At 42.5% G+C, this 20,483-nt stretch overlaps 1 protein-coding gene and 1 long non-coding RNA gene across 5 annotated transcripts in view; both read right to left on the bottom strand.

Annotated features, from left to right (window-relative positions):
• The window catches only part of MACROD2 (mono-ADP ribosylhydrolase 2), an 835,869-nt gene extending 819,039 nt beyond the window's left edge, over positions 1–16,830 (bottom strand). For all 4 annotated transcript variants that reach the window (XM_019612526.1, XM_010706427.2, XM_010706430.2 and 1 more), the window contains exon 1: positions 16,674–16,830. In XM_019612526.1, the coding sequence (XP_019468071.1) occupies positions 16,674–16,776 (103 nt within the window). In that variant the 5' untranslated portion in view covers positions 16,777–16,830. The remainder of the gene's footprint in view (positions 1–16,673) is intronic.
• On the bottom strand, positions 14,551–15,645 carry LOC109365801. Its single transcript, XR_002111523.1, has 2 exons — positions 15,249–15,645; positions 14,551–14,842 (listed from the first exon to the last, which is right to left on the bottom strand). It is a non-coding gene; the product is annotated as an uncharacterized LOC109365801 (long non-coding RNA).
• Positions 16,831–20,483: the final 3,653 nt, after the last annotated feature.

Genomic DNA, 20,483 nt, shown 5'->3' with positions numbered 1-20,483 from the left:
TTTTTTAAACTCAAGTAAATCTTATAAGGTGTATTCACATGAAGTCTAGATATCTGATTTCTGGTGATACAACCCCAGAGCCATCCTTAATGACCACTTAATGTCATCCCTGCCTCTGGAGTAAACCCTAATTAGACCAAGACTTTTGGCTAAAGGCACCAACAGCACACCCCCTTCATCAACTTGCAATACCATTTGCAACTTTCAGGCTGAGATGAATTCAAAGAACTAATTGATACACAGAATGTTATTAAGCAGGGGGGATAAATGGAATATTCACAAACTTTGGAAGTGAGACAGGGTATAAAACCGCTCTGCACACATGCCAAAAATTTGCACATACACAAGCAAAACAAACAAATCCCAACATGAAATCAACAAACAAAACTAAAACTTCAAGCATCAACTTGGTCTACTTGCCTCCTTTTCCTGACCTGCATAATTTTTAAACTTCTCTGCATACCTGGCTCAAATTCGGGTCTTAATGCAGGCATGTCCAACTCACAGCCTGCATGCCACACATGGCATCAAGGTGCAATCAGACATTCAACCATTCAACTCAACAATCTGATCAAGCCTCAGGACCAGACTTTTCTAAGAGCTCTCTTAGCAAAGAAATACACCCCTCACTTCACAGTCGCACCTTATTCATGTCACTGCTTTTTGGCAGTATGTACATCTATGAACAGCTACTGTCAAGGATGAAGCACTCAGAGTAAAGCGACATCGAAAAGCTCTGTTGAACACCTGGGAATTGCAACCACTGCCATCGAATCAGACTGGTGAGTTACTATCACAAAAACAGGGTCACATATCCCACTGGTTTTATGCTTTTGATGATGCTTCATTTTTATGTTGTAACAACAAAAAAAAAAATTAAAATAAGTTTTGTTACTTAGTACAGTAGCTATATTACATATTTTTATGAGGACTACACTGAAAGTAATGCCTCCTACTTTCTGATGTTGCCCCACAACGACAGAGGTGGATGTTGGTGGGATGGCAGTAGGGGCTGAATCTTCCCACCAATATCCCATTAGATTTAGCTGCTGTGTGACAGATGGCAGTAGAGGGGCAGTCAATGGTACAGTGGTACCACTGGTACATGGAAGTGGGGATGAAACAAAGGAGTGTAACTGAATTCCCCCACTAAGAAAAAAAAATGACATCCACTGACACTTGCTGAGCCTTGATGGAGATCAAACAGTGGGCATGAGCACAGTGGTACATTTCAGCAGTAGCAACAGCAGGTCACCTCTGCTGATGCACGTATTTGCAAGCACAGCATGCAGGCTCTTGTTCATCCCTGGCAAAAATGCATGGTGGTGACTGCTGAAAAAATAATGTTTTGCAGCTGTGAATGTGCTCTATCAAACAGCATTAGCATGGTGTTTGTATCACATGTGTTTTCAATGGAAATGGGAGGCATTATGTTGGGAGCAGCCTATATATACGTGGCACAAGATAATTCCCTCTTTACTCATTGTGGCCCAGGCAAACCAAAAGGTTGGACATCCATGTCTCAACCCCTTGCCCAGGCTGATTTTTATAGAAAAAAAACTGCTAGGGAAATATAGCAAAATAATGAAAAATATCCATTCTGCTCACAAAGAAGCAAAGCTGCTTCTGGCAGGTTCTTGGCAGTACCAGGCAAAGTATTTGCAGGTAGAATAATTGTCATACACAGAAAGAAGAATTGAACTCACCCAGCTGGTGAAGGGGCTCTCTGGCTGTGCAGCACTCCTTCTCAAGAAGCAGCGCAAGTCCAAGAGCTGCTCTCCCTTCAGTGGCTGGTCATTATATGAGCCCAGGGGGGCTCCACTCTGAGTCCAGCCCTTCTGATCAGCTGGGGAACACAGCTGCAAAAAATTTGTCTGTGCTCCCTGGGCAGCCCCAGCCCTTCACCAGGTGTGCAATCAGCAGTTCAAACCAGGACCTAACAGATCCCCTACAATATCAAATACAGAAGTAATGCAAAAACAAATACACTGTTCTTAGGGGGGTTGTTTGTTTCTGAGTTTCTGGCTTTTTGTGTTTATGTTTTTTTTTAAAACCTCAGTAGTGCCAATGGGCTTACTGTAAGTACAATTGAAAAACGAAGTGAATGATCATGAGGAGCGACCTCACTAAACCTGTGTGCTTACATGCATGAAAGGTAGAGTTGATCTTGTCACAGCTTTCCTAAAAATCACTTGTTTCAGTTATTTTTAAAGGCACACAGCAGCAGAGAGAGCACAAACACTCCAAGCTCCACTGTTGCCCCCACCTCAGCCTCAAGAACATATGACATTGAAAATCTTCACAAATTCTAATAAGCAATACATGTCCCACCAGCATTTCCTCTTAGATCCACCCCAGCATCCTCTAACCCTCTGGCTACCCAACACCACTTCCTTAAGCTTTTTCACCTTTCGCATCCTTTGGATCTTTAACCACGCACACAACATCTCTGAGCTCTTCCTAGTCACACCTTTCCTGAAGTCTGAAGTGTACCAGCATACCAAAGCAAACAGGCAGTTCTGTCCTCCTGCTTTACTTGCAAACTCCTCGTTTGCATCAAGTCCCATCACTCAGCTGCAGTTTTTTCTTGTTCCAACCAAAAACAACATGCCAGACCTACTGAACATGCACTGAAACAAAGTGTGAGAACAATTTCAGAAGAGAAAGAAGAACTTCCAAAACAGCTCACTAGAGGGAGCCCCCACCAAGGGCATGAACACCATCCTTTCTTTTCTCCCTTCTCCACCTTTTAACTTTTAAACCCAGCATTTTTTCCTGGATCTTTTCTTCCCCTAAGTATTCCCTCCTGTCTTTCGTCTCAAATTAGTAATTAGTACTTCGGTTCAAGTTCAGAAGGATATCACAGGTAGTGCATGTTGATTAATAGCTGTGCTGATAGCGTGACCTATCTAATCCCTTCTCTTCAGTTTAGTAAAACAGGATTTTGACATTTAGTACACTTTTAAGTATCTACATTTTCAAAACAGTCTCAGACATCCAGTTAGAGAAATCCCTACAGCAATACCGAGGAGCTTGCAATGAAAAGGAGAAGTAAAACACACAGCTGGAAGAGCTATTAAAAACATATGGTAATTTTTCAACTATTTGCTAATGAAAGAGTTGAGTACAAACATGGTAGTAAAAATAGTTATTAAAGATCCATAATATAAAGCAATACCTTTGGCAATGAAGGCTCTTGGCACTGCATGAGCAAAAGCAGATATGATAAATTAAAGAAGGAAAAAGCGAAAAGGATTTATTGCTGCTAGTCTTAAAAACCTAAGGTATTTAAATGAAATTTTGTTTAACAAATTGGATTTATCAGTGTTTTCCTCTATTTCATAAAAATAAGGAAGCAATTCTTTACTGTGAGGGCGATGAGACACTGGAACTGGTTGTGCAGCGAGGTTGTGGATGCCCCCTCCATGGAAGTATTCAAGACCAGGCTGGAAGGGGCTGTGAGCAACCTGCTCTTGTGGGAGGTGTCCCTGCCCATAGCAGGGGGTTGGAACTCGACGGTCTTAAAGGTCCCTTCCAACACAAAGCATTCTAGGAATAAGAGCAGAGTGAACTGCAAGCAAAAAGCTGAAAAAGGGAAAGTTTCATCACTTACAAACAGCTGTAGAATTTGCTTCTGAAGGTAATAACTCATTTCCACAAAAAAAAAAAAAATAAATAAATCTGCTGTCTCATCCCTGCTACAAGGGTACTCGTGGAAACATGTATCCCCACAATGCTGCTCTTCCAGCAACCTATAACAGGATTTGCAGCCAGTGCTAAGAAAGGACCTGTACAAGGAACAGGAACTCCAACAGCAACCCAAGGAGAGGCCAACCCTTCCCCTACCAGGAGAGCTCCCAGCGAAAGGCTGGATTAGGACACTACTCCACTTTTCATGGGCTGCTACAAAATCAAAGGAAGGTTGAGCATGTTTAAGAACATCTGACCAAAGGAAAAGGTGCAGCCACCATCCTACTAGATATTCTGCATTCTTTTCTTCAATGCTTTCCCCTCTCCCCCAAGGCTTTGCTTTACAAACGTCTTGTACAGATTAAAAATGACAACCTATCAGCAATTACTAACCTCATATTTAACACAGCTTTCCGTTCCATTTGTTTCTGCATATGCTTACAGAGCTTTTGAAAAGACAGATTGTAAGATCTGTTACATTACGTGCCTGCTTTCTGCCTCCTACTAACAGTGGATGATTGTACAGGAAAGGCAATTGCTTATTTAAATCAAGTATTATTTCCACGTGTTTCATCATCTTGGGAAAGCGTTCACAGATGCACTACAGCACTTCAGATTTGTAGTACAGATTTGCTCTAGCAGTTCTTGGACTTAAGCACAGTCACAACCTGAGCACAAGGAAGAAACATCTGTTGCAGACAAATTGCTATCTACCTAGCCAAAAATGCTGCACAACAGGCAAGTCAAAGGCACCAGGACTTTCTGACACTACTCTGCCAATACGCTCAGCTGCAGCTAATTATAAAGAGATATCAGTTTAGCCAAGGATCATAGCCAAGTGCTAGCAGGGCACACAGCTCACAGACAGGTGAGGTGAAATGGGACCTCTAGAGACTGTCTGCTCAATATCCTCTGCTCAGAATAGGTTGCCCAGGATCCCATCCAGTCGGGTTTTAAATATCTCCAAGGATGGAGACCCCACAAACTCTCTTTCTTCCTGCTGCAACCTTCACAATAAGTGCTTTGTTGTTTTTTTGACAGAATTTCCTCTTTCAAGTAGAGATCACATCTTCTTGCCCTGCTACTATGCACTACTGGAAAGTCCAGAGTTATCTTCTGTCGTCTTTATGCCTTTTGTGATATGCTTACAATTATTGCTAATATCTCACCTGGGAGCTGACCCCTGCAGGCTAGATCCCAGCTCTCTCACTCTCTCCTAGTAGAGAAGATGCTCCAGCCCTTCAACCATCTCAACTGCATCAACCACACTCCCCAGTTCAGCAGTGTGCAGTGGTTGTACTCTGCCCCAGCTTCCAGTCCAGGAGGTTATGATGCCTCCCATTCATGGTTTTTCTAGAAGTATTCAATAACTCCAGTTAAATGAACATCACCTGGTGTCCACTGGTTATATAAGGAGCCCATATCCAACGAACCACATCTTAATTGAGCTCAATAGTGGTACAAACTCACCCCTCTGAACTGATACTGCAAAAAGCCTAGAAGTAACTCATCTGTGTTAACATAAATTTATCAGCAGCCCAGGAACAGGTTTGTAAATAAGTGCCTCTACTTTTCAGCCATATCATAGAATTGGAAGTCACTGAGGGTTATGTTACACGTTAGAGAGAGCAGTATGCCATAAGAACTGATTAAAAATGCTAGTCCTGGCAATCCATACAATGCACATTCACAACATTACTATTCTGATGTTATAAAGCTCTTGGGTAGTTCACGCAATGTTAGATTCCTACCTTTTCTCAGTCTATCCCACACAGTTCTGTATGTCCCCCAAAAACAAGACAGAGGAGACAATAGCCCTTTAAGCTTGTGAAAGAGGAAGGCAAAAGAACAGAGGGGCTGGTCCTTGTCCTCAGCTTTCTGGGAAACTGGGCAAGATGTGTGGAATGCAATAACTGAGAACAAACTTTGAGAAAGCAGTAGTAACAGTGAGAACAAGAAAGTTAATGCATACTCAATCCGCGTTTGTTATACAACTTGCTCTGCAGAGACACACAGTTGTCAATTCATAAATCAAAGTCTCTTCACCTCAGTGGCATGCACAGTGCCAGAGCAAAGACACAGCGTAAGTAGGCTGAGGCCCTAGGGTATTTGTGTGTTTACTCGGAGAGTCAGCACACAGCTGCTATGCTTGCTTCTCCGGCTTGAGATTTCACTAGTTAGGGTCCTTAGGTATGGCTGCCACTTTAGCTGAAACCCAGGAGGAGCTGTGCTTTGCATATTTAAAGAAACTCACTCAATCACTGCCTTGTTTTTTAATGTGAGCCTTCAGAGGGATTCAAGGCTTTCTGACAATATATTGGAATAACAACGCTGTTAGATGGCATATTTATTAAGTTCTTGCCCAAGTCTGACGATCAGTACCTGGATCTGAGGGATAGCAAGAACTTTGAAAAACAAATCCTTTTTCCAGAATGGCAGCGTGAGCTTGTCTGAAGGATGGTAAGTAGTCAGCCAAGGTCAGCTGGAGACAAGAACCACACTGCACCACCTCCAATTCAATTCCCACTTTACAATCTCTCTCTACAACGGGCAGCATGCAGTTGATGATGCAAGGTCAAAAACAGAGAAAAACATGTTTTTAGACCACTGCTTATGGTCTCTGAGAACAACATTGATGCCCTTTTTTTTTTTTAATTAAAGCTGAAAGACTATAGGTGATGCTTCTTTGTGAAGTTCCTACAAACAAAACGGATCACTTTAACTACAAGATTCGTGTCTTGATAACATCACTATATTCATATTAGTAGTATGTCTAAATTACTCCAGAATCCCTCAAGATAACCTTCATCCAAAACTTACACTACCAGCAGCACAGTATTCCTTCACTCAACTTTAGAAATTTGCTGGGGAAAAAAAAGAACATGTTTTTATGTGTAACCAGGTGTTAGGACTCCAGCAGTATCTATTTTATTTACCATGAGGAATAAACCCGTTTTTAGTAGGCGTACACAGCACATGCAGCATCAAGCAGAATTTAAATAAGCTTATAGCATGCACAGATTCATTAGCTTTTTAAGCAGAGAAATCTTACTCTACATTCTGTGCCATATAAATTTCCTACACCATTGCTAAGCAACAGATTCTCTAGTTGAGCACTACTGCCTTTTGTAATACTTAGTGAGGAGGTTGGAAATACAAAGTTACTATCAGCAAACTACCAAACTCCTGCAGAACTGCCAGCAAACATTTCATGTGACTGCCACTCTGGTTTTCTACTGCTGGGATACAAACATGCATGTTTTTATGTCAGTACAAAACAGCATCTTCTACACGAAGACATTCATCTTGGGTCACACATAACTTAAATATTTCTCCACCCAAGAGGAGAAGGAGAAAAAAAATAACTAATTTGCTATCCTGCGAAACAATAGGAGTTCGATCCAAGCAACAAGGTACAGAATTAAGTCTTGTAAGCATTTGAGGGGACTCTATCAACAACCATTAGGGCTGACAGTCATACTTGCTTGCTTTCAGGGGTTCAAAAATAGGACATGATACAAACTCACTAAGAGAAGAAACATTTTTAGCTTTATCTTTTTCTGCATGTTTATCTGAAATAAATTAAAAGGGGGGTGGGAGGGGGCAAGGAGGGAAGGAAACACCAAACCTCAAACCACCAGAATATTGCAGCATAATTCATTACAGGTATAAAGTGGCTAAACATCACCTTATTCTGTCTGGATTTAGTTATCGGCAATACACTTAAAATTTTAGATATCTGGTAGCAGTAAAAGAGAACAGAAAAAAAATCTGCCTCTACTTCCTTAAATAGAACTGATCCACGCTCACAGGAACATAGAACCATTTGAGTTGGAAGGGACCTTTAAAGGTCATCTAACCCAACCCCCTGCAGTGCACAGGGACACCCACAGCTCCATCAGTGCTCAGAGCCCCATCCAGCCCGACCTTGGCGGTCTGCAGGGATGGGGCATCCACTGCCTCTCTGGGCAAGTGCCTCACCAGCCTTAGTATAAAAAATTTCTTCCTTATATTCCCACCTAAATCTCCCCTCTTTTGGTTTGAAACCATTTCCCCTTGTCCTATTACACAAACCCCACTAAATATTCCTTCCCCTTCCTTTTTACAATCCCTTTGATACTGACAGCCACTCTCAGGTCTCCCAGAGCCTTCCCTTCCCTTCTGCAGGCTGCACAGCCCAGCTCTCAGCCTGTCCTCACAGGGAGGTGTTCCATCCCTGGGCTCATTTTTATGGCTCTCCTCTGCACACTCTCCAACAGGTCCACGTCTGTCCTGTACTGAGCACTCCCCATCTGGACACAGCGCTCCAGGTGAGGTCTCACAGCACAGAGCAGAGGGGCAGATCCCCTCCCTCACCCTGCTGACACAGCTGTCCCATATCACCTCCCTGTCTTCCATGAGCCTTAGCACAGCTCCCAGGAGGATCTGTAGCACAACCTTCCATGGCACAGAGGTGAGGCAGACCGGTCAGTGGTTCCCTGGCTCATCCTCCCAACACTTAGCAGTAAGTGAGGTTTTCTTTCAGTTAGTTGAGATTCATTAAATATTCCCACAAAAGGATAGCAATACAACACACAATATGTTTATCTGAGAACTAAATCCTATTATGTCTTTTTCTAAGCAGTTCCTTATTCACACAAAGGACAATATCAAGCACACAGATTAATCCAACACAGGCTGAACTTGAACTAAATTTTTTTCAATTGCTGCACAAGTATGACAGGCAACTTATACCACCTTTACAGACTACTCCCATCTGTACCAAGAGGCTACCCAAAAGACCCATATTGCATAGAAAAGCCTCTGTAAGAAAAGCCAGAGATAGACAAGGCAGAGAAATGTTCTAAAGCAAAGCAGATGGATGAATGGTTCTATACTCTCTTCAGATCTGCATTATGGATGGACTGTATCAGCATGAGGCTGCGAGTTTGCCTTTCAGATGTGCATTCTACAACACTCTGTCCACACGAACAGCTGGAAACTTTGGGAAAGGCCCTTTGTCAGCCTCCCTTCCACAAGGAAGCATGAAACAGCTGCCAGCCTCGGCAGCTTTGCTGTGTGCTTCCCCTCTTCCCATTAACGTAAGAAACGGAGCCATACGACATAATTTCAGTGGTCTTAAAGCTGTACAAAATAAAAGTTTAAAATAAAATGGATTGTCCAAGCCTACTCTCCAGCATGGGAAAGCATTGCAGCAAACAGCCATGTACAGGGTTGATAAATTCAGTGCCAACTGGATTTTAGGATGGTGCATCAGCTAGATGTCAGCTCCCAGGGAAAACCACATACCACTTCATGGGGAAGTATCACAAGAGCTTGTTCAACCACAAATTGGTTGTTAAAGATGTTTCTGTGTGGTGAGCAAGTTGGTTCTACTGAACTGGGCAGTTTGGCTCTAGTGAAACTGAAAAAGAGATGTCAAGCTTATCTGGTTTCCAGTGATTAGCCTTCTAACACACGTGCACTCATGTGTTTAATTGTGCGTGGAGTAAATGCAGCAATGCATGAGAGCTGGTTAATAGCATCCAAACAGTGAGCTCAATGAGCTTAAAGTGTATCAGTGACACTGCTAACTTCTCAGGGAAGTTTAAGAACCACAAAGACAGCAATGCACTTCCAGACCCTGATGCAAGCCTCCCACGTCCGTAGAGCAGCAGCTGGCAGGCTGAGCCCATGCAAGCACTAATTGTTGTTGGCCCCAGGCAACAAAGCCACATTGAGACAATAGTTCAGTGTCCTCATAAATGTCTGTCACAACTAAGCACGGTGAAGAGAGGCAAGCAACACTGGTCTTTGCTCTCTTACTGCCCAATTAAAAGGAAGCTCCCAGTGTTCTGAAGGAGGACAGCAGCTTGTTCTGCCTGTACTCAAAGGTATCTGGAAGCCATGCAAGCAGTCAACAAAGCACCAGGTCTACACCAGTACCCTTGTCATGGCTTACAATTCAACAGCTTGATTTTGGCCTCAAGCTAATCACAAACATGTTTTCTCCCCTCAGGCTGGCACATTTGCTCACATCTGCCTGCAAAAGACTGTGAGGACACAATATACCATCTATCCTAAATCACAGATTAAGGCTAGAACAGTACTACCGTACTGGGCAAATCTAGGTGACTTATTGGAACTCTCTTCACAGAAGAAGAAATTGGAGATTTGATCTTGCAATCTGCCTTACTCAAAAGGGAGCTCATCCCTTATGCACAAAAATTAGAAGAAGAAATTCCCATTGAGGAGAAAAAGACAGATCTATACGTAAACAGACATGTCATTCAAGAAGATAGTATTCTTTCCCTTTCTTGACTTGAATATGAGGCAAGTCAGCTACTGAATAAAATCCAGGCTGGAACTTCAAAAACCCTACATTTTCAACAATTTCTGAGAAACAGCACATACTGCCTTGCACACAGCACCACTGCTGATAAAGTCATCCTTCCCTGCCATCCAAGCAAGCCTACCTGCTGACAAAACTTCCTTAGGGACCTCCGTACTGAGCTGCATACAATGTTCAGCAGCTACAAAGAACATCTGATCCTCTTATTGCATGGGATGGGAGGCTTCAGAATTATTAATTGTGTCAAGACTCAAGTTAGAAGAACTTCAACATTAGAGATTTTTCCCCTGGCTAACCCGTGTTAAACTTCACACTGTATCTTCACTATTGTGACTCTCAAGAGAGAGACTGATAGCTTGCAGAACTGCAGTGAGGATTCTAATTTATTTTTGATAGCAGCATCCTTTCCTATGAAAAACTACAGTTAGCACATCAAAATATAAGGTTCTCAGCTGCATACAGAAACATCACAAAATGACAACCATATCAAGGACCTGCATAAGCTTAATGCTGCGTGGATATTAACTTGGTAAAAAATAAATTATGGAACAACAGCTTAAGAAGACATCATCTTAATCAAAGTCAAGTGTTTTATCGTCTTAGAGAATTAGCCATACTGAATTATGTGTTCTTATATATATATAAACAGAGCTGATTTCTTGCTTTTTAATAACCATCTCTTACAGTTGCTGAAGGCAAGATTTTTCTTTGAAGAAAACTAACACAGGCATTACTGCTCTGACAGCTAATCCATCCTATAAAGGTTATATCCGTGCTGCTCACCGGGGAGCTACAAGGTCAACTGAATACACATTGGTTCTTTCTGTTCATCACAGTTTTTCCACCTGCTATACTAAACATACTGTTTGAATTACTTGTCTATTTATGTCAGGTATATCACCAACTAAAGAGGAATACTTGCCACTGAAACCAAACCAACCCCCCCCAAAAAACAGCCATTTCTCACCTTACCTTAAACCTTGCTCACAAGGATATTCTCCCCGTCTTTACTCATTGTAAAGCTGTCTTTGGAAAAGAATGCCTGAGGTGTGCATTTAGAGAGATAGAAAGATACAAAGCATCAGCAAATGGCAAGATCAGCTTTGTGTCACTCTGCAGTTTTGTACTCTCAGTACAGTTCCCTGTTGTTCACTATTACTCCAGAAGCCTCTGTAATAAGTGACAGCCAGGCATAAACCACCTCACCTCTGTCAGACCATGGGCACATATGCTCCTGGAAGTCTTTACAGCAACTGCAATTAATTAGTTCTCACTTATAATAATTATTAATAAATTAACTAATATTACTGATATCTCATTTGCTGCAAGTATGGTTTTACTGTTGCAGCCACTCCAGCTGTATGCTTCATAGAAATCTGCTCACTCCTGTTGCATGTAGCTACTGGCTTGGAAAGGGAGGAATTCCACAGATAAACTACTTCAATATCATGATCTTCACAGAAGCCACTAATGTTAGTATTTTAGTAGAGTTCAAGCAACAGGCATTAAGCAGTAACCTCCACATGCATGTAAGTGACAGCTTTCAAACCAAACACACCTCGGTGTTTCCTGAAGACTCCAGTATAAGATGTTCAGCACGAGCAACAAAAAATCAAAAGTAAGAAACAAAACCAAATAGAGCGCTAAGTATAAACGAAGCTAAAATTTATCATCCACAACTACAACTAATAGCAGATCCTGAACTGAAGCACGCAGGTTTTGTACGGGAACTCAGCCAAAAACCTTCCGTACTGCCAACATAAACCAGCGTCAGCAGCAGAAATACAGTTGCCACTGACTGACAGGCAGCAAACGTCACGTGGAGTTCAGATGTCCCGACTGACTTTCATCCCTGCCACTCAGGTAGAAGTCAGGTTCTAAAGACAGCTGATGGACTTGCTTTCTTGGAAGGGGGTGGTCTTGGAGTGTGCTAGTTTCACAGAGCTGTTACAGTCAGAGAGACCCTCGGTTGAGGAGCAGCTTTCAGGAACTGTTCACATTCTCATAAAACCATTTCTTTTCCTGTATAACCCACTGAAGATAACAAATAACTTTGCGAGATGCTGTTTCTCATTGTAGACTTCATGCAGATTTTCAGCAGAGCTAAGCAGCAGCTTACTTTCCAAAGGCTGTTTGACAACTTGCATAAAAAACAGCCATACCTTGATTCATGGTTCCTGCAGGACAGGCACTCACTTCAGCTCCGAAGCACCCAGTATGACTGGTGATTAGTTAACAATATCAAATAATGCTGGCCAACAGAGTTTAATATGATCATATATTTTCTTTTCAACATTAAGCATTGAGTGGCTTATACAGATGCTTTGTCTCTTTAATCTTGTCATCTCTCTGAATATTTAGAAATCTGCAGATTTTTTAGCACAAAGATGCTTTTATTAAATCTAAACCTCATAAATACACATAAAACTTTCAGTGTTAAAGTAGATTAATTTTAGCACATTTTGAACCATATCATTTTCTAAAAATAAAGCATATTAAGAAAATTCGGAAGCAGCCAAAACATCTAATTGCCAAAGACTCACTAAAACAAAAAATACTGCAGGCCTTTCATGGCATTTAAACCAACAAGAAGCCTCTAGAGCTGCTGTATTCTTCCTTTTGACTTCATCTCATAAAAAATAGTTACTCTTAGCAAATTCAGATAATAATTTAAAGATTTTTCCTGTCTCCTCTGCACCACTGGTATACCAATGAATCCCACAGACCTTGACTGCCCAGCAGGACTTCCACATGCTGTGAATTAGCTATAAATCCACTTACTGAATGGAAATGCAACAAAGCATTTACCTACTATTAGCACACAGAACTCAGCAGCAGCAGATTTCTCAAACCCCCAGTTTTTAGAAAAGCTTTCAAGGAAAAGGTTTTTTTTTTTTTTGAAGTTTCTTCCAAAGTTCTCCCACTGAACCATAACGACATCTTCAGGAATAACTGCACCCAAAAATAAGTCACTATATTCAACTCCAAAAAAATTTTTAGTTCTTCTGCATTATGTCTCTTTATTCACCAAACATAACAAAACACAAATTATCATTACTGTACAGGTCAAGTATATAGCATAAGGTGATATATAACAAATAGCACTGAAATTGAGGTATTGAAAATCCAGAGCTTCAGTAAACAAGTCCATTATTTGCAAGTTGTCAGGAAGAAACCCTGCTTCCAGGTACATAACAGAACAGATGAGACGTGTCTGGCTTTGCTATAGCTGGAGAACAAGATGTGGGAGGAAGGATGGATTACAGCACACACAGACTACCTTGCCCTGTATGACAGGGTCATTCTTAGTTCCTAACTTGACAGATTCTCCTTTTCTTAATGTGGTTAAAGCAAACAAAAGAATTTCTGCCACTTACGAAGCAGAGGAAGAGATTGTTTCCCTTCTTACTATCCGCTCTGAGATTAAACAGGATCACTTGTCAGTAACAACAGCGTAAGGAGAATGGACAGTTATGGTACCCTGAGGTCTACCTTCCCAGCTCGGCCAGTTATTTGCCAAAACCCAGAGACATTGCCAACGCAGTCCTTCCAGAAACACACACGCCTGAGAGCTCGCTTCCCTGCACTCAGATCAGCAGGCACTAACTTTACGTCTGCATTCCACATCACCCTTCTTCCCCTAAATCAAAAAGTATCAGAAGACATTCCACGTCAAAATGCACAGCAACTTCATTTCTCACGGCTAGTCCAGATGCATGCCCCCATAAGGAGACCTGCAAACATTTAAGATTCTTGGTTTAGTCAGGAAGGAGTAAAACAGACTCAACTACACGCAGCTGCTTCCAACTTTTAATTAAACATCTTTGCTGTTCCAAAATTTCCACTTAAGGAAAAGTCACTCTCATCTGCCCTTCAGAACTTCCTAACTTTGTTCCCAGAAATTCTTTGTTGTTGTAGTGACTTCTTAAGATTTCCAGACTTGCCAAAACTCACCTCAAGGTCCACTTACTCAAAGCATTACAGGTGTGCTCCAGGATTTCCAAGTATCACTTCACACCCAAAGGTTGAGGAGGAATGGGGGCAGAAACACTTCCCTCCACAAACCAAAGCATGTTCTCCAAACTTCTCAGAAAGGACCACACAGAGCATGGCAGCCAGGCTGGCTCCTTCCCAGCAGGAAGTTTTTTCATCATTTCAGTTTCAGCAGTTCCAAAGACTTTAGTAACCTCCCATTAAACTGGCATATAGCAGAAGCGTGCGACTAACTGGAATCTCAAAATGCTTTCCAGCAATACTTTCACATTGAAAAATCAGTACCATAAAGCCTTTGTGTTGTTCACACAATGATATCCCCAAGAAAAAGCCAATACAAAAATTTGTGCAGTACTGAACACCTTTCCTTCCCAGTTTGGTGAATCTGGGAGTACTAGGCCTGTCCCTGAGGCTCTCCCCTTCTCCTACAGCTCCTTACTCAGGCAGAAGATTGATCACACCTGCTTCAGTTTATTTGTTCTTGGTTCCTGTCTTGAATTCTCCTCATCGCTCTTTCTGAACAGCCACTCCACACCTTACTAATCAATCTGTCATTTATTCTCAGTATACAGTGTTTGAAGTAAATGGTAGAAAACTTATTCCACATTCCTCATCAGTTGCTGTCTTGGCTTGTCAAGCATACACATTCATTATTTCCTTTTATTTCTTTTTCTTCAGGCCTCCTTAGTTTGTCACTGCAAGAAGTAACCTTTCACTTGGAGAAAACAACAGAATTTGGGCATGGCATCCTCAAGTCATCGCTGATTTCAGCACAGGGAGCTTCATCCAGCCCTCGTACTCTTGATGCTTCCAGAACTGAGCTGACATCTAATGGAAACAGAGTTTGAAACGGATACAGTCTCACTAACAGAGTTTCTTTAACTGAGCTAATCAGCTGAAACATGGAAACATTTTGAGAACTTAGCCTTCCAGTAGCTCGCTACTTCACATGACTTACTTACAACAAAGACATCTGGAAAAAACAAGAGACTAAGGATATTTTCTCCTGAAAAACATTGTAACAAAATCTTTGAGTAGCAGAGAAGAAAAAAAAAATAACGTTCCCGCACAACTTTTGCCTTCCAGCATTTTTTGCAGTGTACTGGGTACTAAGAGAGAGTGCAAGCATCTACAGTGAAATAAATTCACCATCCCTATGATTCAATAGCTGCACATTACACACTGACATTTTGCTTATGTGAGATGTAACAGCAATCACAACATAAATCCACACCTTGTCACGTTCAGCAGCCCATGTAATATGAGATCCAGCAGTTTTATAAGTCACACCTGAGAGTTGTCAGAATAAAAACACGGTTTAGCCTAGGAAGGATAAAAAGTCTCCCCTTAAACTAATGGACAGACTGCATATTCCCATGTGCCACAGACCTAAACAAACTCTGAAGTCATGTAATCTCTAGATTTTTTTTACACAGCCCTCATTGTATGGATAAACAAGCTTCCTGATGTTATGAAGATATCAAAGACCTAGCATAAAAGGGCAAAGACCTATGGATACTGTTGTAACAGAACCATGTTGGAATTGAAAAGCTAAGCAACTTTTGACATGTATTTTTACTTCTGAAGTCACTAGAAATGTTTTTGGAAGGAAAAAAAAAAAAAAGACTACTACAACTTACCCATTTTATTAAAAACAGATTATAAGTTTCAGACCTCATCTCACATGGAGTGTTATTATGAAGGCTACGGCCACCTACAGTCACAAGACCACTCTGCATTCCTGTCCACACCAGCCAGTATTAGCCCTCAGCAGTTACAGTAGGGTCAGCAATCTATTCCTCTATCAGCAGCAGTAAGAAAACTGCAACAGAGAATATTTTACATTTCATAGTTAGAGCCCAAGAAACAGCCCAGATAAAACGCAGAAAGAAAACAGGAGGGGAAAACCAGACCAGGAAGTCCCTCTTCTTATACACATGTGAATGAAGGAGAACTAGAAAAAAGAATGAGACACTGTAACAGAATTAAATTCTTATCAGAATCTAGACCTCAAATATCTTATCTGTGTTAGCAAGTTCAGTTCACAGCTTTCACTGCAAGTATTTCGACAACCCTACTGCCATCATGATAACACTGCACACACTAAGAGAAGAGGAGTTCATCCAGGCCAGGCTGATGCTCCTCAGCCCAAGGAAGAAGATTGGATCATGAGTAAGAAATGTTGTTTTCAACAGAGGCTTCAAATCCAATCTTGTCTTGTCTCTGGATTTTCAGTAGCCACCACAACTTGTGCACTTCCCCACTGCTTTTCAGCAACCTACAAGAACAACACTATTTTGCCCAGATTCCCCACCCATTAAGGTTCCTAAGTTCATTAAGTTCACTAAGACAAAGTTAACTAGGCATGGCTGATTATCCAGAAGGTAAATGCAGAGGCAAGGAATTGCTATTTTAAATACCTAAGGGTACCACTGATCTGTCTGTGCCTGCAGCTACTTAAGGAATCAATGGAAACCAGTGGGTTTTTTTTAGCTGTTTTATCCCACTCACCCCAGTGAAGCACTCTTGACTCCAATTAAGGCTGCCACCGTAACTAACAAAGATTCTGAGTCTTCCTGCTCTTAAAAGTAACTGAGAAAACAGAAAAGGCTGCGTAAACAAAATAATTTATTAAGTAAGATTCTCCCATTTTACTTACCATCACTTTCATTCTTGCTTCTCATTTCTTCCATCCATGTTGGAATATCTTTCAGTGCAACATATCCTCTTAAGTACTCTTTGCGTCTTTCTTCCAAGGTCATCTTCAGCAAACGTTCTGTTCAGGGGATAAAAAAATAAATAAAAGTTCTGCAAGCTTTCATATGTTCTTGTACACTGGCCAAGTAGTGACCAATTCAGTGTCCTTGAGGCAACCAAACACTGTTTGCAAGAAACAAGCACGGGTGATTTGAGGAGTTACAAATAGTAGGAGCTGAACACAGTGTATTTAGAACCACTGCCTGCACCTATTTCTGGATATCCCAGTTCAGCAAAAAGAAGAAATGCCTCTTCACTGCTCTCTCAGCTGTACACATTTCCTTTCCCCATCACTACAGCACCTCCTCTTCCAGTCGCTTAAACTCAACATCAGAGATTTAACAGCAGGTTCATTAAGTAGGGAATTGTTATTTTATAGAGTTTCCAGGTATCAGAATATATTCTTCACGTTCCGTATTCATAAACCAGATTTTAAAAACAAACTGAGCCACCACACCGGAACATCAAAATTGATGTATTTTTACTGAAACAAGTTTCACGTATTCCAGCAAAGAAAGAGGGGAAAATGGTACAAAATTAGCAGTGTCAATATGCTACAAAAATAGAAATCAGCAAAAAGCAAATCTTACATCGCTTCCTACATGGCTGCAGTGATAAGAAAGGTGTTTCTGTTTGGTTGTTTTGTTCTGCAAACTATACCTCCCAGCATGAGAAATCTGCAGTCATTTGCTTTAAACACATCCACTAGTGTTTAATCACATTTTGGGCCAAAATCAGCAGCTCCAGAAAAATAAAATACTATAGGCTACCTGTTGGTCACCCAAAGGTAAGCAAAAGAAACCCCTAAACTGGACTGATAAACCAGTTGAGCACACACCAATTGCTAGGAAAGTCCACTGCACTCTATTGGCTAAACAGGTTTCTAAATGCAGCCCAGGATCAACATGACCTGAATCTGTTGGACTGGAAGTGCTGTGAAACAGAACCTGGGTTTGAAATGAGCAGCCTGGGTTAAGTCTTAGAGTTTTGTACTTGAGCATTAGAATGACACACTTAGCTACTGTAGTGAAATGCATACGAGAGGTTTTCTTCTGAGAAATGGTCACGGTGCCTTTTTCTAGACACTTAGTATAAGTAAAGCCTCACAGGTTGTACAATTAGGACAGATGCTGCCAGCTTCTCTCTCCTTCAGCAGTGGCTGTAAGCTCACTAAAGCAAGAAAAGCAGCCCAGCAAGCAGGACAGCAGGTTCTTGCAGACCTATCCCCTTCTTCTCACCCCACCAAGCAGGATGGGCTCCCTCAGTAGTGATACAATTCTAATGCTCACTCAGCTTTGTACAAGATGCACCCATCCATATGGAGAGGGGAAGAAACGTAAAGCATGTCAGGACTCCCATTCGCTAACCAAGCTCCTGGCTACGTCCTACCAATAACACTGAGCTACCACCACCATCCTAACACCTTCCCTTGGCCTGTTAGTCACTACTAAGTGCTCTTTGATGACTGAAGAGGTTTTAGAGACATTTGAATCCTGCCTTTCCCTATCACGAACAGACACAGAGATGGTATTTTCTTATCAAGTTGAAGGAGCAGGGAAGGAGTTGAACAGAAACTGCCTTTCAGGCCAAAGCTCTCAAGAAAAGTCACTTGCACTGTACTCGTGTTTTTTCCCCCCAACCAAAATAACTTTCCTAATTTCACACAGTGTAATCAGTACAGTCTAAAATATCAGGGGCAGGCTTTGAGCACAGGCTTCCTTATCAGAACAAATGTATTTTGATGTTTTGACAGTACAACTTCTCCTTCAGTCAACAAAAATATTCCTATCGCATTACTCTGGCTTGGTATCTTAACTGGATGCTTATAAATACAAAAGTACAACTAATGTGATTAGAATCACCATTATGCTTTGCAAATACACACTTGCTCTACTGCTTGATCTTCAAGCACACCAAGTGTTCAGTGTGTCTGTTAGAAGTACTACAGAAAGGCAAACCTGAATGTGAGAGGAAAACAGTGTGTTTGCATGTGTCAAGTCATAGGACCAACTTGCATAGAAGGTCTGGCTGTCTTTTGCTGAAGATGCCACAGAGCCATTTCCCTACCCTTAAAACAGCAAGTTTTCCCTCTGTAGGAAGGGTGCATAGGGCTTCACTCTTGCAAGTTGCTAGAGAGAACTTCAGCCGAGGTTCAGCTGCACACAGACCTCCCATAAGAAGCTTCCAGCACAGTTAGTTGCAAGTGCTGTTATTCACATTGCCTGCTGACATGCTTGAGAAGCTCATAGGCAGACCAGTCCCGTGCTGCAAGACTGACATCAACACCAATGCTGCTCCTGCTGTTTCAATGAACTCCAAACAAGATCCAGCCTGGGAGAAAGTGAATCAATTCTCAGTTACCAAGAAAGTAATTAAGGAAAGCCAGGTAGTTATCAGTGGGTTTCAAGCCAGTATTTAGTGGTCTGCTTTTTGTTGCTTTTTATTTTTATTTTTTGAAAGAACTAAGCCCTCTGGAATATAAAAGGCTGAGAATGATCCACCACCAAATCTGCATGGGAGAAGCAGAACCATGAGCCCCATCAGCACTGTGGGAGCCAGGAGCACACAGGAATGGCAGAGATAGATATGGCAGTATGCTTGCTTGCACAGACAGCCTGGCTAGGAAAGAAAGAAGATGGGATGCTGTAGTTTCGTTCCCCAGCCAAGAGAACACTCTACAGGAACAGCCATGCTCAGCTGCAAGCTAGAGAGCAGCAGCAACAACACAGCAGCACTTTCCCCTCTCCTCGTGTGAAGGGCCCAGGGCCAAACCCACGAATACAATGCCAAGGAGCAGTTACTGGAGCAGAAGACTGGCAAGTGCTGTTCAGCCTCACTGTGTGAGGAGACACCGAGTCCCAGCGCTCAGACACACGCCTCACTGGGCAGAGCACCCTCAACAGCAGCTGAGCTGCAGCGAGCGCTCAGCAACATCTCCATGCTGCACAGACCGTAGTATTGCTGTGCTGGTGGGTTTAACCATCTCTCTTCTGCTCTGGAAAAGAAAAATTTCAAAGCCAGGTAGAAATCGGATGTCTGGAAGGAATGTTACTCCTAGGACAGCTTGACAATATGACAGGCAATGCAACTCCCTGCCCTGGGGATGGACGTGAATGGAGCAGCCAACCTGCACAGCCATGAACTCATGTGCATCTTGCATCCTCCTCTTCACCGATACCCACAGAATTGCTCCCTGCAGCATGCATGCTGTCCTACGAGGGGCCGACTGCCTTCCAGACTTGCAATACACACTCAGTAGTGTGATGAGGGGAGAAGAGAACTCACAACAGGACCTGCGAGCGTGCTTTAGTTTGCCTCTGCCTCCGGTAGGTTCCTGGGCGCAGGGCTCCCACCAGCCCCCGGCAATACCCCGCCTGGCCGCCGCGGTTTCTCCGTCGGTATTTACATTGCTTTCAGAGGGTCGATAGGCGGACGCCCACAAGCCAAGGTCAGCGCACAGCGCCCGTCCCACGCCTTCAGCGGGCGGCCAGCTCCGGAGCTGGATGTTGGGCTCAAAGAGACGCGGAGGGAAGGGAGGGAAAGATCGACGAGCCCTTCAAGAAGGGAGGACGATTTCTCACCGGTGCTTTACCCGCGCCGTAACCCAAATACCACACACACACACACACACACACAGCACGCGCAGATGAGCGCGGGACAGAAGCGTACGGCGCCCGCCCTCAGGAGCTCCCGGCCGCGAGGCGCCCGCAGT

Source organism: Meleagris gallopavo, chromosome 2 (genome assembly GCF_000146605.3).
Source record: "Meleagris gallopavo isolate NT-WF06-2002-E0010 breed Aviagen turkey brand Nicholas breeding stock chromosome 2, Turkey_5.1, whole genome shotgun sequence".
NCBI classification, from domain to species: Eukaryota; Metazoa; Chordata; class Aves; order Galliformes; family Phasianidae; genus Meleagris; species Meleagris gallopavo.
The sequence above is the reverse complement of the archived record's forward strand: the minus strand, read 5'-3'. Positions and strand labels throughout refer to the sequence as shown.